The sequence below is a fragment of the Scyliorhinus torazame genome, chromosome 23, assembly GCF_047496885.1.
Source record: "Scyliorhinus torazame isolate Kashiwa2021f chromosome 23, sScyTor2.1, whole genome shotgun sequence".
In the NCBI taxonomy this organism is placed as follows: Eukaryota; Metazoa; Chordata; class Chondrichthyes; order Carcharhiniformes; family Scyliorhinidae; genus Scyliorhinus; species Scyliorhinus torazame.
The window spans coordinates 83,607,389-83,635,193 of record NC_092729.1 but is presented as its reverse complement, the minus strand read 5'-3'; the positions used below and the strand labels follow the sequence as shown (position 1 = coordinate 83,635,193).

The following is a 27,805-nucleotide window of genomic DNA, read 5'->3' as shown; positions in this document are numbered from 1 at the left end:
TCCCTCTACACTGTCCCCATCAAACACTCCCAGGACAGGTACAGCACGGGGTTAGATACAGAGTAAAGCTCCCTCGACACTGTCCCCATCAAACACTCCCAGGACAGGTACAGCACGGGGTTAGATACAGAGTAAAGCTTCCTCTACACTGTCCCCATCATACAGTCCCAGGACAGGTACAGCACGGGGTTAGATACAGAGTAAAGCTCCCTCTACACTGTCCTCATCAAACACTCCCAGGACAGGTACAGCACGGGGTTAGATACAGAGTAAAGCTCCCTCTAAACTGTCCCCATCAAACACTCCCAGGACAGGTACAGCACGGGGTTAGATACAGAGTAAAGCTCCCTCTACACTGTCCCCATCAAACACTTCCAGGACAGGTACAGCACGGGTTTAGATACAGAGTAAAGCTCCCTCTACACTGTCCCCATCAAACACTCCCAGGACAGGTACAGCACGGGGTTAGATACAGAGTAAAGCTCCCTCTACACTGTCCCCATCATACAGTCCCAGGACAGGTACAGCACGGGGTTAGATACAGAGTAAAGCTCCCTCTACACTGTCCTCATCAAACACTCCCAGGACAGGTACAGCACGGGGTTAGATACAGAGTAAAGCTCCCTCTAAACTGTCCCCATCAAACACTCCCAGGACAGGTACAGCACGGGGTTAGATACAGAGTAAAGCTCCCTCTACACTGTCCCCATCAAACACTTCCAGGACAGGTACAGCACGGGTTTAGATACAGAGTAAAGCTCCCTCTACACTGTCCCCATCAAACACTCCCAGGACAGGTACAGCACGGGGTTAGATACAGAGTAAAGCTCCCTCTACACTGTCCCCATCAAACACTCGCAGGGCAGGTACAGCACGGGGTTAGATACAGAGTAAAGCTCCCTCTACACTCTCCCCATCAAACACTCCCAGGGCAGGTACAGCACGGGGTTAGATACAGAGTAAAGCTCCCTCTACACTGTCCCCATCAAACACTCCCAGGACAGGTACAGCACAGGGTTAGATGCAGAGTAAAGCTCCCTCTACACTGTCCCCATCAAACACTCTCAGGACAGGTACAGCACGGGGTTAGATACAGAGTAAAGCTCCCTCTACACTCTCCCCATCAAACACTCCCAGGGCAGGTACAGCACGGGGTTAGATACAGAGTAAAGCTCCCTCTACACTGTCCCCATCAAACACTCCCAGGACAGGGACAGCACGGGGTTAGATACAGAGTAAAGCTCCCTCTACACTGTCCCCATCAAACACTCCCAGGACAGGTACAGCACGGGGTTAGATACAGAGTAAAGCTCCCTCTACACTGTCCCCATCAAACACTCCCAGGACAGGGACAGCACGGGGTTAGATACAGAGTAAAGCTCCCTCTACACTGTCCCCATCACACACTCCCAGGACAGGTACAGCACGGGGTTAGATACAGAGTAAAGCTCCCTCTACACTGTCCCCATCAAACACTCCCAGGACAGGTACAGCACGGGGTTAGATACAGAGTAAAGCTCCCTCTACACTGTCCCCATCAAACACTCCCAGGACAGGTACAGCACGGGGTTAGATACAGAGTAAAGCTCCCTCTAAACTGTCCCCATCAAACACTCCCAGGACAGGTACAGCACGGGGTTAGATACAGAGTAAAGCTCCCTCTACACTGTCCCCATCAAACACTTCCAGGACAGGTACAGCACGGGTTTAGATACAGAGTAAAGCTCCCTCTACACTGTCCCCATCAAACACTCCCAGGACAGGTACAGCACGGGGTTAGATACAGAGTAAAGCTCCCTCTACACTGTCCCCATCATACAGTCCCAGGACAGGTACAGCACGGGGTTAGATACAGAGTAAAGCTCCCTCTACACTGTCCTCATCAAACACTCCCAGGACAGGTACAGCACGGGGTTAGATACAGAGTAAAGCTCCCTCTAAACTGTCCCCATCAAACACTCCCAGGACAGGTACAGCACGGGGTTAGATACAGAGTAAAGCTCCCTCTACACTGTCCCCATCAAACACTTCCAGGACAGGTACAGCACGGGTTTAGATACAGAGTAAAGCTCCCTCTACACTGTCCCCATCAAACACTCCCAGGACAGGTACAGCACGGGGTTAGATACAGAGTAAAGCTCCCTCTACACTGTCCCCATCAAACACTCGCAGGGCAGGTACAGCACGGGGTTAGATACAGAGTAAAGCTCCCTCTACACTCTCCCCATCAAACACTCCCAGGGCAGGTACAGCACGGGGTTAGATACAGAGTAAAGCTCCCTCTACACTGTCCCCATCAAACACTCCCAGGACAGGTACAGCACAGGGTTAGATGCAGAGTAAAGCTCCCTCTACACTGTCCCCATCAAACACTCTCAGGACAGGTACAGCACGGGGTTAGATACAGAGTAAAGCTCCCTCTACACTCTCCCCATCAAACACTCCCAGGGCAGGTACAGCACGGGGTTAGATACAGAGTAAAGCTCCCTCTACACTGTCCCCATCAAACACTCCCAGGACAGGGACAGCACGGGGTTAGATACAGAGTAAAGCTCCCTCTACACTGTCCCCATCAAACACTCCCAGGACAGGTACAGCACGGGGTTAGATACAGAGTAAAGCTCCCTCTACACTGTCCCCATCAAACACTCGCAGGGCAGGTACAGCACGGGGTTAGATACAGAGTAAAGCTCCCTCTACACTCTCCCCATCAAACACTCCCAGGGCAGGTACAGCACGGGGTTAGATACAGAGTAAAGCTCCCTCTACACTGTCCCCATCAAACACTCCCAGGACAGGTACAGCACAGGGTTAGATGCAGAGTAAAGCTCCCTCTACACTGTCCCCATCAAACACTCTCAGGACAGGTACAGCACGGGGTTAGATACAGAGTAAAGCTCCCTCTACACTCTCCCCATCAAACACTCCCAGGGCAGGTACAGCACGGGGTTAGATACAGAGTAAAGCTCCCTCTACACTGTCCCCATCAAACACTCCCAGGACAGGGACAGCACGGGGTTAGATACAGAGTAAAGCTCCCTCTACACTGTCCCCATCAAACACTCCCAGGACAGGTACAGCACGGGGTTAGATACAGAGTAAAGCTCCCTCTACACTGTCCCCATCAAACACTCCCAGGACAGGGACAGCACGGGGTTAGATACAGAGTAAAGCTCCCTCTACACTGTCCCCATCACACACTCCCAGGACAGGTACAGCACGGGGTTAGATACAGAGTAAAGCTCCCTCTACACTGTCCCCATCAAACACTCCCAGGACAGGTACAGCACGGGGTTAGATACAGAGTAAAGCTCCCTCTACACTGTCCCCATCAAACACTCCCAGGACAGGTACAGCACGGGGTTAGATACAGAGTAAAGCTCCCTCTAAACTGTCCCCATCAAACACTCCCAGGACAGGTACAGCACGGGGTTAGATACAGAGTAAAGCTCCCTCTACACTGTCCCCATCAAACACTTCCAGGACAGGTACAGCACGGGTTTAGATACAGAGTAAAGCTCCCTCTACACTGTCCCCATCAAACACTCCCAGGACAGGTACAGCACGGGGTTAGATACAGAGTAAAGCTCCCTCTACACTGTCCCCATCATACAGTCCCAGGACAGGTACAGCACGGGGTTAGATACAGAGTAAAGCTCCCTCTACACTGTCCTCATCAAACACTCCCAGGACAGGTACAGCACGGGGTTAGATACAGAGTAAAGCTCCCTCTAAACTGTCCCCATCAAACACTCCCAGGACAGGTACAGCACGGGGTTAGATACAGAGTAAAGCTCCCTCTACACTGTCCCCATCAAACACTTCCAGGACAGGTACAGCACGGGTTTAGATACAGAGTAAAGCTCCCTCTACACTGTCCCCATCAAACACTCCCAGGACAGGTACAGCACGGGGTTAGATACAGAGTAAAGCTCCCTCTACACTGTCCCCATCAAACACTCGCAGGGCAGGTACAGCACAGGGTTAGATACAGAGTAAAGCTCCCCCTACACTGTCCCCATCAAACACTCCCAGGACAGGTACAGCACGGGGTTAGATACAGAGTAAAGCTCCCTCTACACTGTCCCCATCAAACACTCCCAGGACAGGTACAGCACGGGGTTAGATACAGAGTAAAGCTCCCTCGACACTGTCCCCATCAAACACTCCCAGGACAGGTACAGCACGGGGTTAGATACAGAGTAAAGCTTCCTCTACACTGTCCCCATCATACAGTCCCAGGACAGGTACAGCACGGGGTTAGATACAGAGTAAAGCTCCCTCTACACTGTCCTCATCAAACACTCCCAGGACAGGTACAGCACGGGGTTAGATACAGAGTAAAGCTCCCTCTAAACTGTCCCCATCAAACACTCCCAGGACAGGTACAGCACGGGGTTAGATACAGAGTAAAGCTCCCTCTACACTGTCCCCATCAAACACTTCCAGGACAGGTACAGCACGGGTTTAGATACAGAGTAAAGCTCCCTCTACACTGTCCCCATCAAACACTCCCAGGACAGGTACAGCACGGGGTTAGATACAGAGTAAAGCTCCCTCTACACTGTCCCCATCATACAGTCCCAGGACAGGTACAGCACGGGGTTAGATACAGAGTAAAGCTCCCTCTACACTGTCCTCATCAAACACTCCCAGGACAGGTACAGCACGGGGTTAGATACAGAGTAAAGCTCCCTCTAAACTGTCCCCATCAAACACTCCCAGGACAGGTACAGCACGGGGTTAGATACAGAGTAAAGCTCCCTCTACACTGTCCCCATCAAACACTTCCAGGACAGGTACAGCACGGGTTTAGATACAGAGTAAAGCTCCCTCTACACTGTCCCCATCAAACACTCCCAGGACAGGTACAGCACGGGGTTAGATACAGAGTAAAGCTCCCTCTACACTGTCCCCATCAAACACTCGCAGGGCAGGTACAGCACGGGGTTAGATACAGAGTAAAGCTCCCTCTACACTCTCCCCATCAAACACTCCCAGGGCAGGTACAGCACGGGGTTAGATACAGAGTAAAGCTCCCTCTACACTGTCCCCATCAAACACTCCCAGGACAGGTACAGCACAGGGTTAGATGCAGAGTAAAGCTCCCTCTACACTGTCCCCATCAAACACTCTCAGGACAGGTACAGCACGGGGTTAGATACAGAGTAAAGCTCCCTCTACACTCTCCCCATCAAACACTCCCAGGGCAGGTACAGCACGGGGTTAGATACAGAGTAAAGCTCCCTCTACACTGTCCCCATCAAACACTCCCAGGACAGGGACAGCACGGGGTTAGATACAGAGTAAAGCTCCCTCTACACTGTCCCCATCAAACACTCCCAGGACAGGTACAGCACGGGGTTAGATACAGAGTAAAGCTCCCTCTACACTGTCCCCATCAAACACTCCCAGGACAGGGACAGCACGGGGTTAGATACAGAGTAAAGCTCCCTCTACACTGTCCCCATCACACACTCCCAGGACAGGTACAGCACGGGGTTAGATACAGAGTAAAGCTCCCTCTACACTGTCCCCATCAAACACTCCCAGGACAGGTACAGCACGGGGTTAGATACAGAGTAAAGCTCCCTCTACACTGTCCCCATCAAACACTCCCAGGACAGGTACAGCACGGGGTTAGATACAGAGTAAAGCTCCCTCTAAACTGTCCCCATCAAACACTCCCAGGACAGGTACAGCACGGGGTTAGATACAGAGTAAAGCTCCCTCTACACTGTCCCCATCAAACACTTCCAGGACAGGTACAGCACGGGTTTAGATACAGAGTAAAGCTCCCTCTACACTGTCCCCATCAAACACTCCCAGGACAGGTACAGCACGGGGTTAGATACAGAGTAAAGCTCCCTCTACACTGTCCCCATCATACAGTCCCAGGACAGGTACAGCACGGGGTTAGATACAGAGTAAAGCTCCCTCTACACTGTCCTCATCAAACACTCCCAGGACAGGTACAGCACGGGGTTAGATACAGAGTAAAGCTCCCTCTAAACTGTCCCCATCAAACACTCCCAGGACAGGTACAGCACGGGGTTAGATACAGAGTAAAGCTCCCTCTACACTGTCCCCATCAAACACTTCCAGGACAGGTACAGCACGGGTTTAGATACAGAGTAAAGCTCCCTCTACACTGTCCCCATCAAACACTCCCAGGACAGGTACAGCACGGGGTTAGATACAGAGTAAAGCTCCCTCTACACTGTCCCCATCAAACACTCGCAGGGCAGGTACAGCACGGGGTTAGATACAGAGTAAAGCTCCCTCTACACTCTCCCCATCAAACACTCCCAGGGCAGGTACAGCACGGGGTTAGATACAGAGTAAAGCTCCCTCTACACTGTCCCCATCAAACACTCCCAGGACAGATACAGCACGGGGTTAGATACAGAGTAAAGCTCCCTCTACACTGTCCCCATCAAACACTCCCAGGACAGGTACAGCACAGGGTTAGATGCAGAGTAAAGCTCCCTCTACACTGTCCCCATCAAACACTCTCAGGACAGGTACAGCACGGGGTTAGATACAGAGTAAAGCTCCCTCTACACTCTCCCCATCAAACACTCCCAGGGCAGGTACAGCACGGGGTTAGATACAGAGTAAAGCTCCCTCTACACTGTCCCCATCAAACACTCCCAGGACAGGGACAGCACGGGGTTAGATACAGAGTAAAGCTCCCTCTACACTGTCCCCATCAAACACTCCCAGGACAGGTACAGCACGGGGTTAGATACAGAGTAAAGCTCCCTCTACACTGTCCCCATCAAACACTCGCAGGGCAGGTACAGCACGGGGTTAGATACAGAGTAAAGCTCCCTCTACACTCTCCCCATCAAACACTCCCAGGGCAGGTACAGCACGGGGTTAGATACAGAGTAAAGCTCCCTCTACACTGTCCCCATCAAACACTCCCAGGACAGGTACAGCACAGGGTTAGATGCAGAGTAAAGCTCCCTCTACACTGTCCCCATCAAACACTCTCAGGACAGGTACAGCACGGGGTTAGATACAGAGTAAAGCTCCCTCTACACTCTCCCCATCAAACACTCCCAGGGCAGGTACAGCACGGGGTTAGATACAGAGTAAAGCTCCCTCTACACTGTCCCCATCAAACACTCCCAGGACAGGGACAGCACGGGGTTAGATACAGAGTAAAGCTCCCTCTACACTGTCCCCATCAAACACTCCCAGGACAGGTACAGCACGGGGTTAGATACAGAGTAAAGCTCCCTCTACACTGTCCCCATCAAACACTCCCAGGACAGGGACAGCACGGGGTTAGATACAGAGTAAAGCTCCCTCTACACTGTCCCCATCACACACTCCCAGGACAGGTACAGCACGGGGTTAGATACAGAGTAAAGCTCCCTCTACACTGTCCCCATCAAACACTCCCAGGACAGGTACAGCACGGGGTTAGATACAGAGTAAAGCTCCCTCTACACTGTCCCCATCAAACACTCCCAGGACAGGTACAGCACGGGGTTAGATACAGAGTAAAGCTCCCTCTAAACTGTCCCCATCAAACACTCCCAGGACAGGTACAGCACGGGGTTAGATACAGAGTAAAGCTCCCTCTACACTGTCCCCATCAAACACTTCCAGGACAGGTACAGCACGGGTTTAGATACAGAGTAAAGCTCCCTCTACACTGTCCCCATCAAACACTCCCAGGACAGGTACAGCACGGGGTTAGATACAGAGTAAAGCTCCCTCTACACTGTCCCCATCATACAGTCCCAGGACAGGTACAGCACGGGGTTAGATACAGAGTAAAGCTCCCTCTACACTGTCCTCATCAAACACTCCCAGGACAGGTACAGCACGGGGTTAGATACAGAGTAAAGCTCCCTCTAAACTGTCCCCATCAAACACTCCCAGGACAGGTACAGCACGGGGTTAGATACAGAGTAAAGCTCCCTCTACACTGTCCCCATCAAACACTTCCAGGACAGGTACAGCACGGGTTTAGATACAGAGTAAAGCTCCCTCTACACTGTCCCCATCAAACACTCCCAGGACAGGTACAGCACGGGGTTAGATACAGAGTAAAGCTCCCTCTACACTGTCCCCATCAAACACTCGCAGGGCAGGTACAGCACGGGGTTAGATACAGAGTAAAGCTCCCTCTACACTCTCCCCATCAAACACTCCCAGGGCAGGTACAGCACGGGGTTAGATACAGAGTAAAGCTCCCTCTACACTGTCCCCATCAAACACTCCCAGGACAGGTACAGCACAGGGTTAGATGCAGAGTAAAGCTCCCTCTACACTGTCCCCATCAAACACTCTCAGGACAGGTACAGCACGGGGTTAGATACAGAGTAAAGCTCCCTCTACACTCTCCCCATCAAACACTCCCAGGGCAGGTACAGCACGGGGTTAGATACAGAGTAAAGCTCCCTCTACACTGTCCCCATCAAACACTCCCAGGACAGGGACAGCACGGGGTTAGATACAGAGTAAAGCTCCCTCTACACTGTCCCCATCAAACACTCCCAGGACAGGTACAGCACGGGGTTAGATACAGAGTAAAGCTCCCTCTACACTGTCCCCATCAAACACTCCCAGGACAGGGACAGCACGGGGTTAGATACAGAGTAAAGCTCCCTCTACACTGTCCCCATCACACACTCCCAGGACAGGTACAGCACGGGGTTAGATACAGAGTAAAGCTCCCTCTACACTGTCCCCATCACACACTCCCAGGACAGGTACAGCACGGGGTTAGATACAGAGTAAAGCTCCCTCTACACTGTCCCCATCAAACACTCCCAGGACAGGTACAGCACGGGGTTAGATACAGAGTAAAGCTCCCTCTACACTGTCCCCATCAAACACTCCCAGGACAGGTACAGCACAGGGTTAGATACAGAGTAAAGCTCCCTCTACACTGTCCCCATCAAACACTCCCAGGACAGGTACAGCACAGGGTTAGATACAGAGTAAAGCTCCCCCTACACTGTCCCCATCAAACACTCCCAGGACAGGTACAGCACGGGGTTAGATACAGAGTAAAGCTCCCTCTACACTGTCCCCATCAAACACTCCCAGGACAGGTACAGCACGGGGTTAGATACAGAGTAAAGCTCCCTCGACACTGTCCCCATCAAACACTCCCAGGACAGGTACAGCACGGGGTTAGATACAGAGTAAAGCTTCCTCTACACTGTCCCCATCATACAGTCCCAGGACAGGTACAGCACGGGGTTAGATACAGAGTAAAGCTCCCTCTACACTGTCCTCATCAAACACTCCCAGGACAGGTACAGCACGGGGTTAGATACAGAGTAAAGCTCCCTCTAAACTGTCCCCATCAAACACTCCCAGGACAGGTACAGCACGGGGTTAGATACAGAGTAAAGCTCCCTCTACACTGTCCCCATCAAACACTTCCAGGACAGGTACAGCACGGGTTTAGATACAGAGTAAAGCTCCCTCTACACTGTCCCCATCAAACACTCCCAGGACAGGTACAGCACGGGGTTAGATACAGAGTAAAGCTCCCTCTACACTGTCCCCATCATACAGTCCCAGGACAGGTACAGCACGGGGTTAGATACAGAGTAAAGCTCCCTCTACACTGTCCTCATCAAACACTCCCAGGACAGGTACAGCACGGGGTTAGATACAGAGTAAAGCTCCCTCTAAACTGTCCCCATCAAACACACCCAGGACAGGTACAGCACGGGGTTAGATACAGAGTAAAGCTCCCTCTACACTGTCCCCATCAAACACTTCCAGGACAGGTACAGCACGGGTTTAGATACAGAGTAAAGCTCCCTCTACACTGTCCCCATCAAACACTCCCAGGACAGGTACAGCACGGGGTTAGATACAGAGTAAAGCTCCCTCTACACTGTCCCCATCAAACACTCGCAGGGCAGGTACAGCACGGGGTTAGATACAGAGTAAAGCTCCCTCTACACTCTCCCCATCAAACACTCCCAGGGCAGGTACAGCACGGGGTTAGATACAGAGTAAAGCTCCCTCTACACTGTCCCCATCAAACACTCCCAGGACAGGTACAGCACAGGGTTAGATGCAGAGTAAAGCTCCCTCTACACTGTCCCCATCAAACACTCTCAGGACAGGTACAGCACGGGGTTAGATACAGAGTAAAGCTCCCTCTACACTCTCCCCATCAAACACTCCCAGGGCAGGTACAGCACGGGGTTAGATACAGAGTAAAGCTCCCTCTACACTGTCCCCATCAAACACTCCCAGGACAGGGACAGCACGGGGTTAGATACAGAGTAAAGCTCCCTCTACACTGTCCCCATCAAACACTCCCAGGACAGGTACAGCACGGGGTTAGATACAGAGTAAAGCTCCCTCTACACTGTCCCCATCAAACACTCCCAGGACAGGGACAGCACGGGGTTAGATACAGAGTAAAGCTCCCTCTACACTGTCCCCATCACACACTCCCAGGACAGGTACAGCACGGGGTTAGATACAGAGTAAAGCTCCCTCTACACTGTCCCCATCAAACACTCCCAGGACAGGTACAGCACGGGGTTAGATACAGAGTAAAGCTCCCTCTACACTGTCCCCATCAAACACTCCCAGGACAGGTACAGCACGGGGTTAGATACAGAGTAAAGCTCCCTCTAAACTGTCCCCATCAAACACTCCCAGGACAGGTACAGCACGGGGTTAGATACAGAGTAAAGCTCCCTCTACACTGTCCCCATCAAACACTTCCAGGACAGGTACAGCACGGGTTTAGATACAGAGTAAAGCTCCCTCTACACTGTCCCCATCAAACACTCCCAGGACAGGTACAGCACGGGGTTAGATACAGAGTAAAGCTCCCTCTACACTGTCCCCATCATACAGTCCCAGGACAGGTACAGCACGGGGTTAGATACAGAGTAAAGCTCCCTCTACACTGTCCTCATCAAACACTCCCAGGACAGGTACAGCACGGGGTTAGATACAGAGTAAAGCTCCCTCTAAACTGTCCCCATCAAACACTCCCAGGACAGGTACAGCACGGGGTTAGATACAGAGTAAAGCTCCCTCTACACTGTCCCCATCAAACACTTCCAGGACAGGTACAGCACGGGTTTAGATACAGAGTAAAGCTCCCTCTACACTGTCCCCATCAAACACTCCCAGGACAGGTACAGCACGGGGTTAGATACAGAGTAAAGCTCCTCTACACTGTCCCCATCAAACACTCGCAGGGCAGGTACAGCACGGGGTTAGATACAGAGTAAAGCTCCCTCTACACTCTCCCCATCAAACACTCCCAGGGCAGGTACAGCACGGGGTTAGATACAGAGTAAAGCTCCCTCTACACTGTCCCCATCAAACACTCCAGGACAGGTACAGCACAGGGTTAGATGCAGAGTAAAGCTCCCTCTACACTGTCCCCATCAAACACTCTCAGGACAGGTACAGCACGGGGTTAGATACAGAGTAAAGCTCCCTCTACACTCTCCCCATCAACACTCCCAGGGCAGGTACAGCACGGGGTTAGATACAGAGTAAAGCTCCCTCTACACTGTCCCCATCAAACACTCCCAGGACAGGGACAGCACGGGTTAGATACAGAGTAAAGCTCCCTCTACACTGTCCCCATCAAACACTCCCAGGACAGGTACAGCACGGGGTTAGATACAGAGTAAAGCTCCCTCTACACTGTCCCCATCAAACACTCGCAGGGCAGGTACAGCACGGGGTTAGATACAGAGTAAAGCTCCCTCTACACTGTCCCCATCACACACTCCCAGGGCAGGTACAGCACGGGGTTAGATACAGAGTAAAGCTCCCTCTACACTGTCCCCATCAAACACTCCCAGGACAGGTACAGCACGGGGTTAGATACAGAGTAAAGCTCCCTCTACACTGTCCCCATCAAACACTCTCAGGACAGGTACAGCACGGGGTTAGATACAGAGTAAAGCTCCCTCTAAACTGTCCCCATCAAACACTCCCAGGACAGGTACAGCACGGGGTTAGATACAGAGTAAAGCTCCCTCTACACTGTCCCCATCAAACACTTCCAGGACAGGTACAGCACGGGTTTAGATCCAGAGTAAAGCTCCCTCTACACTGTCCCCATCAAACACTCCCAGGACAGGTACAGCACGGGGTTAGATACAGAGTAAAGCTCCCTCTACACTGTCCCCATCATACAGTCCCAGGACAGGTACAGCACGGGGTTAGATACAGAGTAAAGCTCCCTCTACACTGTCCTCATCAAACACTCCCAGGACAGGTACAGCACGGGGTTAGATACAGAGTAAAGCTCCCTCTAAACTGTCCCCATCAAACACTCCCAGGACAGGTACAGCACGGGGTTAGATACAGAGTAAAGCTCCCTCTACACTGTCCCCATCAAACACTTCCAGGACAGGTACAGCACGGGTTTAGATACAGAGTAAAGCTCCCTCTACACTGTCCCCATCAAACACTCCCAGGACAGGTACAGCACGGGGTTAGATACAGAGTAAAGCTCCCTCTACACTGTCCCCATCAAACACTCGCAGGGCAGGTACAGCACAGGGTTAGATACAGAGTAAAGCTCCCTCTACACTGTCCCCATCAAACACTCCCAGGACAGGTACAGCACGGGGTTAGATACAGAGTAAAGCTCCCTCTACACTGTCCCCATCAAACACTCCCAGGACAGGGACAGCACGGGGTTAGATACAGAGTAAAGCTCCCTCTACACTGTCCCCATCACACACTCCCAGGACAGGTACAGCACGGGGTTAGATACAGAGTAAAGCTCCCTCTACACTGTCCCCATCACACACTCCCAGGACAGGTACAGCACGGGGTTAGATACAGAGTAAAGCTCCCTCTACACTGTCCCCATCAAACACTCCCAGGACAGGTACAGCACGGGGTTAGATACAGAGTAAAGCTCCCTCTAAACTGTCCCCATCAAACACTCCCAGGACAGGTACAGCACAGGGTTAGATACAGAGTAAAGCTCCCTCTACACTGTCCCCATCAAACACTCCCAGGACAGGTACAGCACAGGGTTAGATACAGAGTAAAGCTCCCCCTACACTGTCCCCATCAAACACTCCCAGGACAGGTACAGCACGGGGTTAGATACAGAGTAAAGCTCCCTCTACACTGTCCCCATCAAACACTCCCAGGACAGGTACAGCACGGGGTTAGATACAGAGTAAAGCTCCCTCGACACTGTCCCCATCAAACACTCCCAGGACAGGTACAGCACGGGGTTAGATACAGAGTAAAGCTTCCTCTACACTGTCCCCATCATACAGTCCCAGGACAGGTACAGCACGGGGTTAGATACAGAGTAAAGCTCCCTCTACACTGTCCTCATCAAACACTCCCAGGACAGGTACAGCACGGGGTTAGATACAGAGTAAAGCTCCCTCTAAACTGTCCCCATCAAACACTCCCAGGACAGGTACAGCACGGGGTTAGATACAGAGTAAAGCTCCCTCTACACTGTCCCCATCAAACACTTCCAGGACAGGTACAGCACGGGTTTAGATACAGAGTAAAGCTCCCTCTACACTGTCCCCATCAAACACTCCCAGGACAGGTACAGCACGGGGTTAGATACAGAGTAAAGCTCCCTCTACACTGTCCCCATCATACAGTCCCAGGACAGGTACAGCACGGGGTTAGATACAGAGTAAAGCTCCCTCTACACTGTCCTCATCAAACACTCCCAGGACAGGTACAGCACGGGGTTAGATACAGAGTAAAGCTCCCTCTAAACTGTCCCCATCAAACACACCCAGGACAGGTACAGCACGGGGTTAGATACAGAGTAAAGCTCCCTCTACACTGTCCCCATCAAACACTTCCAGGACAGGTACAGCACGGGTTTAGATACAGAGTAAAGCTCCCTCTACACTGTCCCCATCAAACACTCCCAGGACAGGTACAGCACGGGGTTAGATACAGAGTAAAGCTCCCTCTACACTGTCCCCATCAAACACTCGCAGGGCAGGTACAGCACGGGGTTAGATACAGAGTAAAGCTCCCTCTACACTCTCCCCATCAAACACTCCCAGGGCAGGTACAGCACGGGGTTAGATACAGAGTAAAGCTCCCTCTACACTGTCCCCATCAAACACTCCCAGGACAGGTACAGCACAGGGTTAGATGCAGAGTAAAGCTCCCTCTACACTGTCCCCATCAAACACTCTCAGGACAGGTACAGCACGGGGTTAGATACAGAGTAAAGCTCCCTCTACACTCTCCCCATCAAACACTCCCAGGGCAGGTACAGCACGGGGTTAGATACAGAGTAAAGCTCCCTCTACACTGTCCCCATCAAACACTCCCAGGACAGGGACAGCACGGGGTTAGATACAGAGTAAAGCTCCCTCTACACTGTCCCCATCAAACACTCCCAGGACAGGTACAGCACGGGGTTAGATACAGAGTAAAGCTCCCTCTACACTGTCCCCATCAAACACTCCCAGGACAGGGACAGCACGGGGTTAGATACAGAGTAAAGCTCCCTCTACACTGTCCCCATCACACACTCCCAGGACAGGTACAGCACGGGGTTAGATACAGAGTAAAGCTCCCTCTACACTGTCCCCATCAAACACTCCCAGGACAGGTACAGCACGGGGTTAGATACAGAGTAAAGCTCCCTCTACACTGTCCCCATCAAACACTCCCAGGACAGGTACAGCACGGGGTTAGATACAGAGTAAAGCTCCCTCTAAACTGTCCCCATCAAACACTCCCAGGACAGGTACAGCACGGGGTTAGATACAGAGTAAAGCTCCCTCTACACTGTCCCCATCAAACACTTCCAGGACAGGTACAGCACGGGTTTAGATACAGAGTAAAGCTCCCTCTACACTGTCCCCATCAAACACTCCCAGGACAGGTACAGCACGGGGTTAGATACAGAGTAAAGCTCCCTCTACACTGTCCCCATCATACAGTCCCAGGACAGGTACAGCACGGGGTTAGATACAGAGTAAAGCTCCCTCTACACTGTCCTCATCAAACACTCCCAGGACAGGTACAGCACGGGGTTAGATACAGAGTAAAGCTCCCTCTAAACTGTCCCCATCAAACACTCCCAGGACAGGTACAGCACGGGGTTAGATACAGAGTAAAGCTCCCTCTACACTGTCCCCATCAAACACTTCCAGGACAGGTACAGCACGGGTTTAGATACAGAGTAAAGCTCCCTCTACACTGTCCCCATCAAACACTCCCAGGACAGGTACAGCACGGGGTTAGATACAGAGTAAAGCTCCCTCTACACTGTCCCCATCAAACACTCGCAGGGCAGGTACAGCACGGGGTTAGATACAGAGTAAAGCTCCCTCTACACTCTCCCCATCAAACACTCCCAGGGCAGGTACAGCACGGGGTTAGATACAGAGTAAAGCTCCCTCTACACTGTCCCCATCAAACACTCCCAGGACAGGTACAGCACAGGGTTAGATGCAGAGTAAAGCTCCCTCTACACTGTCCCCATCAAACACTCTCAGGACAGGTACAGCACGGGGTTAGATACAGAGTAAAGCTCCCTCTACACTCTCCCCATCAAACACTCCCAGGGCAGGTACAGCACGGGGTTAGATACAGAGTAAAGCTCCCTCTACACTGTCCCCATCAAACACTCCCAGGACAGGGACAGCACGGGGTTAGATACAGAGTAAAGCTCCCTCTACACTGTCCCCATCAAACACTCCCAGGACAGGTACAGCACGGGGTTAGATACAGAGTAAAGCTCCCTCTACACTGTCCCCATCAAACACTCGCAGGGCAGGTACAGCACGGGGTTAGATACAGAGTAAAGCTCCCTCTACACTGTCCCCATCACACACTCCCAGGGCAGGTACAGCACGGGGTTAGATACAGAGTAAAGCTCCCTCTACACTGTCCCCATCAAACACTCCCAGGACAGGTACAGCACGGGGTTAGATACAGAGTAAAGCTCCCTCTACACTGTCCCCATCAAACACTCTCAGGACAGGTACAGCACGGGGTTAGATACAGAGTAAAGCTCCCTCTAAACTGTCCCCATCAAACACTCCCAGGACAGGTACAGCACGGGGTTAGATACAGAGTAAAGCTCCCTCTACACTGTCCCCATCAAACACTTCCAGGACAGGTACAGCACGGGTTTAGATACAGAGTAAAGCTCCCTCTACACTGTCCCCATCAAACACTCCCAGGACAGGTACAGCACGGGGTTAGATACAGAGTAAAGCTCCCTCTACACTGTCCCCATCATACAGTCCCAGGACAGGTACAGCACGGGGTTAGATACAGAGTAAAGCTCCCTCTACACTGTCCTCATCAAACACTCCCAGGACAGGTACAGCACGGGGTTAGATACAGAGTAAAGCTCCCTCTAAACTGTCCCCATCAAACACTCCCAGGACAGGTACAGCACGGGGTTAGATACAGAGTAAAGCTCCCTCTACACTGTCCCCATCAAACACTTCCAGGACAGGTACAGCACGGGTTTAGATACAGAGTAAAGCTCCCTCTACACTGTCCCCATCAAACACTCCCAGGACAGGTACAGCACGGGGTTAGATACAGAGTAAAGCTCCCTCTACACTGTCCCCATCAAACACTCGCAGGGCAGGTACAGCACAGGGTTAGATACAGAGTAAAGCTCCCCCTACACTGTCCCCATCAAACACTCCCAGGACAGGTACAGCACGGGGTTAGATACAGAGTAAAGCTCCCTCTACACTGTCCCCATCAAACACTCCCAGGACAGGTACAGCACGGGGTTAGATACAGAGTAAAGCTCCCTCGACACTGTCCCCATCAAACACTCCCAGGACAGGTACAGCACGGGGTTAGATACAGAGTAAAGCTTCCTCTACACTGTCCCCATCATACAGTCCCAGGACAGGTACAGCACGGGGTTAGATACAGAGTAAAGCTCCCTCTACACTGTCCTCATCAAACACTCCCAGGACAGGTACAGCACGGGGTTAGATACAGAGTAAAGCTCCCTCTAAACTGTTCCCATCAAACACTCCCAGGACAGGTACAGCACGGGGTTAGATACAGAGTAAAGCTCCCTCTACACTGTCCCCATCAAACACTTCCAGGACAGGTACAGCACGGGTTTAGATACAGAGTAAAGCTCCCTCTACACTGTCCCCATCAAACACTCCCAGGACAGGTACAGCACGGGGTTAGATACAGAGTAAAGCTCCCTCTACACTGTCCCCATCATACAGTCCCAGGACAGGTACAGCACGGGGTTAGATACAGAGTAAAGCTCCCTCTACACTGTCCTCATCAAACACTCCCAGGACAGGTACAGCACGGGGTTAGATACAGAGTAAAGCTCCCTCTAAACTGTCCCCATCAAACACTCCCAGGACAGGTACAGCACGGGGTTAGATACAGAGTAAAGCTCCCTCTACACTGTCCCCATCAAACACTTCCAGGACAGGTACAGCACGGGTTTAGATACAGAGTAAAGCTCCCTCTACACTGTCCCCATCAAACACTCCCAGGACAGGTACAGCACGGGGTTAGATACAGAGTAAAGCTCCCTCTACACTGTCCCCATCAAACACTCGCAGGGCAGGTACAGCACGGGGTTAGATACAGAGTAAAGCTCCCTCTACACTCTCCCCATCAAACACTCCCAGGGCAGGTACAGCACGGGGTTAGATACAGAGTAAAGCTCCCTCTACACTGTCCCCATCAAACACTCCCAGGACAGGTACAGCACAGGGTTAGATGCAGAGTAAAGCTCCCTCTACACTGTCCCCATCAAACACTCTCAGGACAGGTACAGCACGGGGTTAGATACAGAGTAAAGCTCCCTCTACACTCTCCCCATCAAACACTCCCAGGGCAGGTACAGCACGGGGTTAGATACAGAGTAAAGCTCCCTCTACACTGTCCCCATCAAACACTCCCAGGACAGGGACAGCACGGGGTTAGATACAGAGTAAAGCTCCCTCTACACTGTCCCCATCAAACACTCCCAGGACAGGTACAGCACGGGGTTAGATACAGAGTAAAGCTCCCTCTACACTGTCCCCATCAAACACTCCCAGGACAGGGACAGCACGGGGTTAGATACAGAGTAAAGCTCCCTCTACACTGTCCCCATCACACACTCCCAGGACAGGTACAGCACGGGGTTAGATACAGAGTAAAGCTCCCTCTACACTGTCCCCATCAAACACTCCCAGGACAGGTACAGCACGGGGTTAGATACAGAGTAAAGCTCCCTCTACACTGTCCCCATCAAACACTCCCAGGACAGGTACAGCACGGGGTTAGATACAGAGTAAAGCTCCCTCTAAACTGTCCCCATCAAACACTCCCAGGACAGGTACAGCACGGGGTTAGATACAGAGTAAAGCTCCCTCTACACTGTCCCCATCAAACACTTCCAGGACAGGTACAGCACGGGTTTAGATACAGAGTAAAGCTCCCTCTACACTGTCCCCATCAAACACTCCCAGGACAGGTACAGCACGGGGTTAGATACAGAGTAAAGCTCCCTCTACACTGTCCCCATCATACAGTCCCAGGACAGGTACAGCACGGGGTTAGATACAGAGTAAAGCTCCCTCTACACTGTCCTCATCAAACACTCCCAGGACAGGTACAGCACGGGGTTAGATACAGAGTAAAGCTCCCTCTAAACTGTCCCCATCAAACACTCCCAGGACAGGTACAGCACGGGGTTAGATACAGAGTAAAGCTCCCTCTACACTGTCCCCATCAAACACTTCCAGGACAGGTACAGCACGGGTTTAGATACAGAGTAAAGCTCCCTCTACACTGTCCCCATCAAACACTCCCAGGACAGGTACAGCACGGGGTTAGATACAGAGTAAAGCTCCCTCTACACTGTCCCCATCAAACACTCGCAGGGCAGGTACAGCACGGGGTTAGATACAGAGTAAAGCTCCCTCTACACTCTCCCCATCAAACACTCCCAGGGCAGGTACAGCACGGGGTTAGATACAGAGTAAAGCTCCCTCTACACTGTCCCCATCAAACACTCCCAGGACAGGTACAGCACAGGGTTAGATGCAGAGTAAAGCTCCCTCTACACTGTCCCCATCAAACACTCTCAGGACAGGTACAGCACGGGGTTAGATACAGAGTAAAGCTCCCTCTACACTCTCCCCATCAAACACTCCCAGGGCAGGTACAGCACGGGGTTAGATACAGAGTAAAGCTCCCTCTACACTGTCCCCATCAAACACTCCCAGGACAGGGACAGCACGGGGTTAGATACAGAGTAAAGCTCCCTCTACACTGTCCCCATCAAACACTCCCAGGACAGGTACAGCACGGGGTTAGATACAGAGTAAAGCTCCCTCTACACTGTCCCCATCAAACACTCGCAGGGCAGGTACAGCACGGGGTTAGATACAGAGTAAAGCTCCCTCTACACTCTCCCCATCAAACACTCCCAGGGCAGGTACAGCACGGGGTTAGATACAGAGTAAAGCTCCCTCTACACTGTCCCCATCAAACACTCCCAGGACAGGTACAGCACAGGGTTAGATGCAGAGTAAAGCTCCCTCTACACTGTCCCCATCAAACACTCTCAGGACAGGTACAGCACGGGGTTAGATACAGAGTAAAGCTCCCTCTACACTCTCCCCATCAAACACTCCCAGGGCAGGTACAGCACGGGGTTAGATACAGAGTAAAGCTCCCTCTACACTGTCCCCATCAAACACTCCCAGGACAGGGACAGCACGGGGTTAGATACAGAGTAAAGCTCCCTCTACACTGTCCCCATCAAACACTCCCAGGACAGGTACAGCACGGGGTTAGATACAGAGTAAAGCTCCCTCTACACTGTCCCCATCAAACACTCCCAGGACAGGGACAGCACGGGGTTAGATACAGAGTAAAGCTCCCTCTACACTGTCCCCATCACACACTCCCAGGACAGGTACAGCACGGGGTTAGATACAGAGTAAAGCTCCCTCTACACTGTCCCCATCAAACACTCCCAGGACAGGTACAGCACGGGGTTAGATACAGAGTAAAGCTCCCTCTACACTGTCCCCATCAAACACTCCCAGGACAGGTACAGCACGGGGTTAGATACAGAGTAAAGCTCCCTCTAAACTGTCCCCATCAAACACTCCCAGGACAGGTACAGCACGGGGTTAGATACAGAGTAAAGCTCCCTCTACACTGTCCCCATCAAACACTTCCAGGACAGGTACAGCACGGGTTTAGATACAGAGTAAAGCTCCCTCTACACTGTCCCCATCAAACACTCCCAGGACAGGTACAGCACGGGGTTAGATACAGAGTAAAGCTCCCTCTACACTGTCCTCATCAAACACTCCCAGGACAGGTACAGCACGGGGTTAGATACAGAGTAAAGCTCCCTCTAAACTGTCCCCATCAAACACTCCCAGGACAGGTACAGCACGGGGTTAGATACAGAGTAAAGCTCCCTCTACACTGTCCCCATCAAACACTTCCAGGACAGGTACAGCACGGGTTTAGATACAGAGTAAAGCTCCCTCTACACTGTCCCCATCAAACACTCCCAGGACAGGTACAGCACGGGGTTAGATACAGAGTAAAGCTCCCTCTACACTGTCCCCATCAAACACTCGCAGGGCAGGTACAGCACGGGGTTAGATACAGAGTAAAGCTCCCTCTACACTCTCCCCATCAAACACTCCCAGGGCAGGTACAGCACGGGGTTAGATACAGAGTAAAGCTCCCTCTACACTGTCCCCATCAAACACTCCCAGGACAGGTACAGCACAGGGTTAGATGCAGAGTAAAGCTCCCTCTACACTGTCCCCATCAAACACTCTCAGGACAGGTACAGCACGGGGTTAGATACAGAGTAAAGCTCCCTCTACACTCTCCCCATCAAACACTCCCAGGGCAGGTACAGCACGGGGTTAGATACAGAGTAAAGCTCCCTCTACACTGTCCCCATCAAACACTCCCAGGACAGGGACAGCACGGGGTTAGATACAGAGTAAAGCTCCCTCTACACTGTCCCCATCAAACACTCCCAGGACAGGTACAGCACGGGGTTAGATACAGAGTAAAGCTCCCTCTACACTGTCCCCATCAAACACTCCCAGGACAGGGACAGCACGGGGTTAGATACAGAGTAAAGCTCCCTCTACACTGTCCCCATCACACACTCCCAGGACAGGTACAGCACGGGGTTAGATACAGAGTAAAGCTCCCTCTACACTGTCCCCATCACACACTCCCAGGACAGGTACAGCACGGGGTTAGATACAGAGTAAAGCTCCCTCTACACTGTCCCCATCAAACACTCCCAGGACAGGTACAGCACGGGGTTAGATACAGAGTAAAGCTCCCTCTACACTGTCGCCATCAAACACTCCCAGGGCAGGTACAGCACGGGGTTAGATACAGAGTAAAGCTCCCTCTACACTGTCCCCATCAAACACTCCCAGGACAGGTACTGCACGTGGTTAGATACAGAGTATAGCTCCCTCTACACTGTCCCCATCAAACACTCCCAGGACAGGTACAGCACGGGGTTAGATACAGAGTAAAGCTCCCTCGACACTGTCCCCATCAAACACTCCCAGGACAGGTACAGCACGGGGTTAGATACAGAGTAAAGCTCCCTCTACACTGTCCCCATCAAACACTCCCAGGACAGGTACAGCACGGGGTTAGATACAGAGTAAAGCTCCCTCTAAACTGTCCCCATCAAACACTCCCAGGACAGGTACAGCACGGGGTTAGATACAGAGTAAAGCTCCCTCTACACTGTCCCCATCAAACTCTCCCAGGACAGATACAGCACGGGGTTAGATACAGAGTAAAGCTCCCTCTACACTGTCCCCATCACACACTCCCAGGACAGGTACAGCACGGGGTTAGATACAGAGTAAAGCTCCCTCTACACTGTCCCCATCACACACTCCCAGGACAGGTACAGCACGGGGTTAGATACAGAGTAAAGCTCCCTCTACACTGTCCCCATCAAACACTCCCAGGACAGGTACAGCACGGGGTTAGATACAGAGTAAAGCTCCCTCTACACTGTCGCCATCAAACACTCCCAGGGCAGGTACAGCACGGGGTTAGATACAGAGTAAAGCTCCCTCTACACTGTCCCCATCAAACACTCCCAGGACAGGTACTGCACGTGGTTAGATACAGAGTATAGCTCCCTCTACACTGTCCCCATCAAACACTCCCAGGACAGGTACAGCACGGGGTTAGATACAGAGTAAAGCTCCCTCGACACTGTCCCCATCAAACACTCCCAGGACAGGTACAGCACGGGGTTAGATACAGAGTAAAGCTCCCTCTACACTGTCCCCATCAAACACTCCCAGGACAGGTACAGCACGGGGTTAGATACAGAGTAAAGCTCCCTCTAAACTGTCCCCATCAAACACTCCCAGGACAGGTACAGCACGGGGTTAGATACAGAGTAAAGCTCCCTCTACACTGTCCCCATCAAACACTCCCAGGACAGGTACAGCACGGGGTTAGATACAGAGTAAACTCCCTCTACACTGTCCCCCATCAAATACTCCCAGGACAGGTACAGCACGGGGTTAAATAAAGAGTAAAGCTCTCTCTACACTGTCCCCATCAAACACTCCCAGGACAGGTACAGCACGGGGTTAGATACAGAGTAAAGCTCCCTCTACACTGTCCCCATCAAACACTCCCAGGACAGGTACAGCACGGGGTTAGATACAGAGTAAAGCTCCCTCTACACTGTCTCCATCAAACACTCCCAGGACAGGTACAGCACGGGGTTAGAGACAGATTGAAGCTCCCGTAACCTGCAGTGAATCGAGTGTCTCTGTGTACTTACTTGGGATGAAGTCTCCTCCCAGAGTCTCTTTATAAGACCACCAGTCATCGTACGAGCGTGAGATCGAGACTCCGCCTGAGGGAGGAACTGAATAACGTAACCAGTCAGATCGAGGGAACGGCACCTTCCGCGGAGTTCCATCTACTGCCCCCTTCGAAGAGCCGAATGCACCAGTGAATGCTGGGCCTCCAACAATGGCTTCATTCGCAAGTTCTCGCCTCCCTCGCGTCCCGTCCACCTGTCGACCCCGCCCCGCCCACCTCATCAGTGACGGAAACTGGGATATCTGATATAGTGCCTTCCCTCTATTGGACATAGGAAGCCTGGGTTAGTGTGAGTGTACGACTGCCGCGGCCACGTCGTTAAAGAAGCCTGCTTTACTGGGCGGCGTCCCCGGGGAGCGGGCTGTGCTATTAAAGCGCCGTAAAAGCTCGGGCGGATGGATTTTTTCTGGGGGTGGGGTGGGGGGGGGGAGGTCGGGATGCAGAGAGCCCCCTGCCGAGTCGTCAAGTGGGTACCTTGTGTTGGGTTGGCGTGAGAACGTAGCTGATGGGAGGCGCAAGTGCGGAGATCGTTCAGTTGCTTCCTGAAAGTCAAACCGTGAATATTTCACCGAGGGATCTTGCACAGATCTGATGGGATCCCTCTCGAGCAAGCATGCCTGGACTGCTCACTGTATTTGAAAGTGGGTTGAGAGCTCAGCTGCTTGTTTGCATGGAAGTAAAGATAGCAGTTAAGGGTTTTGGGCAACTGTATGCATTTGCACAGCTTAAGGGGTAGTTTTAAGCTGCTTTTGGGTGCAATGTGAAAGATATTTCAATATTTTGCTCGTAATTCAGTTTCTCTGACCTGTGTTGGGCTCTGGGATTGTAAGACCATCAAACACTCAAGTGGATAGAGCTGTGAAGAAGGCCTATGGTGTGCTCGCGTTCATTAACAGAGGGATTGAATTTAAGAGCCGTGAGGTGATGATGCAGCTGTACAAAACTTTGGTAAGGCCACATTTGGAGTACTGTGTACAGTTCTGGTCGCCTCGTTTCAGGAAGGATGTGGAAGCTTTGAAAAAGGTGCAAAGGAGATTTACCAGGATGTTGCCTGGAATGGAGAGTAAGTCTTATGAGGAAAGGTTGAGGGTGCTAGGCCTTTTCTCATGAGAACGGAGAAGGATGAGGGGCGACTTGATAGAGGTTTATAAGATGATCAGGGGAATAGATAGAGTAGACAGTCAGAGACTTTTTCCCCGGGTGGAATAAACCATTACGAGGGGACATAAATTTAAGGTGAATGGTGGAAGATATAGGAGGGATATCAGAGGTAGGTTCTTTACCCAGAGAGTAGTGGGGGCATGGAATGCACTGCCTGCGGAAGTAGTTGAGTCGGAAACATTAGGGACCTTCAAGCAGCTATTGGATAGGTACATGGATTACGGTAAAATTATATAGTGTAGATTTATTTGTTCTTAAGGGCAGCACGGTAGCATTGTGGATAGCACAATTGCTTCACAGCTCCAGGGTCCCAGGTTCGATTCCGGCTTGGGTCACTGTCTGTGCGGAGTCTGCCCGTCCTCCCCGTGTCTGCGTGGGTTTCCTCCGGGTGCTCCGGTTTCCTCCCACAGTCCAAAGATGTGCAGGTTAGGTGGATTGGCCATGTTAAATTGTCCCTTAGTGTCCAAAGATGTGCAGGTTAGGTGGATTGGCCATGTTAAATTGTCCCTTAGTGTCCAAAGATGTGCAGGTTAGGTGGATTGGCCGTGTTAAATTGTCCCTTAGTGTCCAAAGATGTGCGGGTTAGGTGGATTGGCCGTGTTAAATTGTCCCTTAGTGTCCAAAATTGCCCTTGGTGTTGGGTGGAAGTGTTGCCCTTGGGTAGGGTGCTCTTTCCAAGAGCCGGTGCAGACTCAATGGGCCGAATGGCCTCCTTCTGCACTGTAAATTCAATGATAATCTATGATTAATCTAGGACAAAGGTTCGGCACAACACCGTGGGCCGAAGGGCCTGTTCTGTGCTGTATTTTCTATGTTCTATGTTCTAACACTCCAGGGGGCGCCCACGCCCCCCGTTCGCTGTTGCAATGTGGGCGGACGCGGTGGCTAGCGCTCCTGCCCCACGGCGCCAAGGACCCGGGTTCGATTCCGGCCACGGGTGACTGTCGGAGTGCGGAGACTGCGCGTTCTCCCCGTGTCTGCGTGGGGTTCCTCCGGGTGCTCCGGTTTCCTCCCACAGTCCCAAAGACATGCAGGGTGGGTGGATTGGCCACGATGAAATTGCCTCTTAGTGCGCAGAAAAGGATAGGATTAGGTTAGGGGGATAGGGTGCGAGATGGGTCTGCATTATGTATATACTCTAGGATTTGAGCGCTATAATCCAGGCCCACACTCCCCCCGGTGCCAGTACTGAGGGAGCGCTGCACTGTCGGAGGGAGATGTCTACACTCTCGGATTTGAGCGCTATAATCCAGGCCCACACTCCCCCCCCGGTGCCAGTACTGAGGGAGCGCCGCACTGTCGGAGGGAGATGTTTATACTCTAGGATTTGAGCGCTATAATCCAGGCCCACACTCCCCCCCGGTGCCAGTACTGAGGGAGCGCTGCACTGTTGGGGGTAGATGTCTATACTCTAGGATTTGAGCTCCATAATCCAGGCCCACACTCCCCCCGGTGCCAGTACTGAGGGAGCGCTGCACTGTCGGAGGGAGATGTCTATACTCTAGGATTTGAGCGCTATAATCCAGGCCCACACTCCCCCCCCGGTGCCAGTACTGAGGGAGCGCTGCACTGTCGGAGGGAGATGTCTATACTCTAGGATTTGAGCGCTATAATCCAGGCCGACACTCACCCGGTGCCAGTACTGAGGGAGCGCCGCACTGTCGGAGGGAGATGTCTATACTCTAGGATTTGAGCTCCTTAATCCAGGCCGACACTCCCCCCGGTGCCAGTACTGAGGGAGCGCTGCACTGTCGGAGGGAGATGTCTACAATCTCGGATTTGAGCGCTATAATCCAGGCCCACACTCCCCCCGGTGCCAGTACTGAGGGAGCGCCGCACTGTCGGAGGGAGATGTCTATACTCTAGGATTTGAGCGCTATAATCCAGCCCCACACTCCCCCCGGGTGCCAGTACTGAGGGAGCGCTGCACTGTTGGGGGTAGATGTCTATACTCTAGGATTTGAGCTCCATAATCCAGGCCCACACTCCCCCCGGTGCCAGTACTGAGGGAGCGCTGCACTGTCGGAGGGAGATGTCTATACTCTAGGATTTGAGCGCTATAATCCAGGCCCACACTCCCCCCCCGGTGCCAGTACTGAGGGAGCGCTGCACTGTCGGAGGGAGATGTATATACTCTAGGATTTGAGCGCTATAATCCAGGCCGACACTCCCCCCGTGCCAGTACTGAGGGAGCGCTGCACTGTCGGAGGGAGATGTCTATACTCTAGGATTTGAGCGCTATAATCCAGGCCGACACTCCCCCCGGTGCCAGTACTGAGGGAGCGCCGCACTGTCGGAGGGAGATGTCTATACTCTAGGATTTGAGCTCCTTAATCCAGGCCGACACTCCCCCCGGTGCCAGTACTGAGGGAGCGCTGCACTGTCGGAGGGAGGTGTCTATACTCTAGGATTTGAGCGCTATAATCCAGGCCGACACTCCCCCCGGTGCCAGTACTGAGGGAGCGCTGCACTGTCGGAGGGAGGTGTCTATACTCTAGGATTTGAACGCTATAATCCAGGCCCACACTCCCCCCGGTGCCAGTACTGAGGGAGCGCTGCACTGTTGGAGGGAGGTGTCTATACTCTAGGATTTGAGCGCTATAATCCAGGCCCACACTCCCCCCCCGGTGCCAGTACTGAGGGAGCGCTGCACTGTCGGAGGGAGATGTCTATACTCTAGGATTTGAGCGCTATAATCCAGGCCGACACTCCCCCCGGTGCCAGTACTGAGGGAGCGCCGCACTGTCGGAGGGAGATGTCTATACTCTAGGATTTGAGCTCCTTAATCCAGGCCGACACTCCCCCCGGTGCCAGTACTGAGGGAGCGCTGCACTGTCGGAGGGAGGTGTCGATACTCTAGGATTTGAACGCTATAATCCAGGCCGACACTCCCCCCGGTGCCAGTACTGAGGGAGCGCTGCACTGTCGGAGGGAGGTGTCTATACTCTAGGATTTGAACGCTATAATCCAGGCCCACACTCCCCCCGGTGCCAGTACTGAGGGAGCGCTGCACTGTTGGAGGGAGGTGTCTATACTCTAGGATTTGAACGCTATAATCCAGGCCCACACTCCCCCCGGTGCCAGTACTGAGGGAGCGCCGCACTGTCGGAGGGAGATGTCTATACTCTAGGATTTGAGCGCTATAATCCAGGCCCACACTCCCCCCGGTGCCAGTACTGAGGGAGCGCTGCACTGTTGGAGGGAGGTGTCTATACTCTAGGATTTGAACGCTATAATCCAGGCCCACACTCCCCCCGGTGCCAGTACTGAGGGAGCGCCGCACTGTCGGAGGGAGATGTCTGTACTCTAGGATTTGAGTTCCATAATCCAGGCCGACACTCCCCCCGGTGCCAGTATTAAGGGAGCGCCGCACTGTCGGAGGTAGATGTCTATACTCTAGGATTTGAGCGCTATAATCCAGGCCCACACTCCCCCCGTTGCCAGTACTGAGGGAGCGCCGCACTGTCGGAGGGAGATGTATGTACTCTACGATTTGAGCTCCATAATCCAGGCCGACACTCCCCCCGGTGCCAGTACTGAGGGAGCGCTGCACTGTCGGGCGTAGATGTCTATACTCTAGGATTTGAGCGCTATAATCCAGGCCGACACTCCCCCCGGTGCCAGTACTGAGGGAGCGCTGCACTGTCGGAGGGAGATGTCTATACTCTAGGATTTGAGCTCCATAATCCAGGCCGACACTCCCCCCGTTGCCAGTACTGAGGGAGCGCCGCACTGTCGGAGGGAGATGTATGTACTCTACGATTTGAGCTCCATAATCCAGGCCGACACTCCC

General features: G+C 52.5%; 1 protein-coding gene across 3 annotated transcripts in view; it reads right to left on the bottom strand.

Annotated features, from left to right (window-relative positions):
• LOC140399647 (carbonic anhydrase-related protein 10-like) overlaps positions 1 to 27,805 on the bottom strand; it is a 125,978-nt gene that overhangs the window by 74,190 nt on the left and 23,983 nt on the right. For 2 of the 3 annotated variants that reach the window (XM_072489187.1, XM_072489189.1), the window contains exon 2: positions 22,808 to 22,894. In XM_072489187.1, coding sequence (XP_072345288.1) covers positions 22,808 to 22,894 — 87 coding nt within the window. The remainder of the gene's footprint in view (positions 1 to 22,807; positions 22,895 to 27,805) is intronic. The other variant, XM_072489188.1, reaches the window with a different exon arrangement.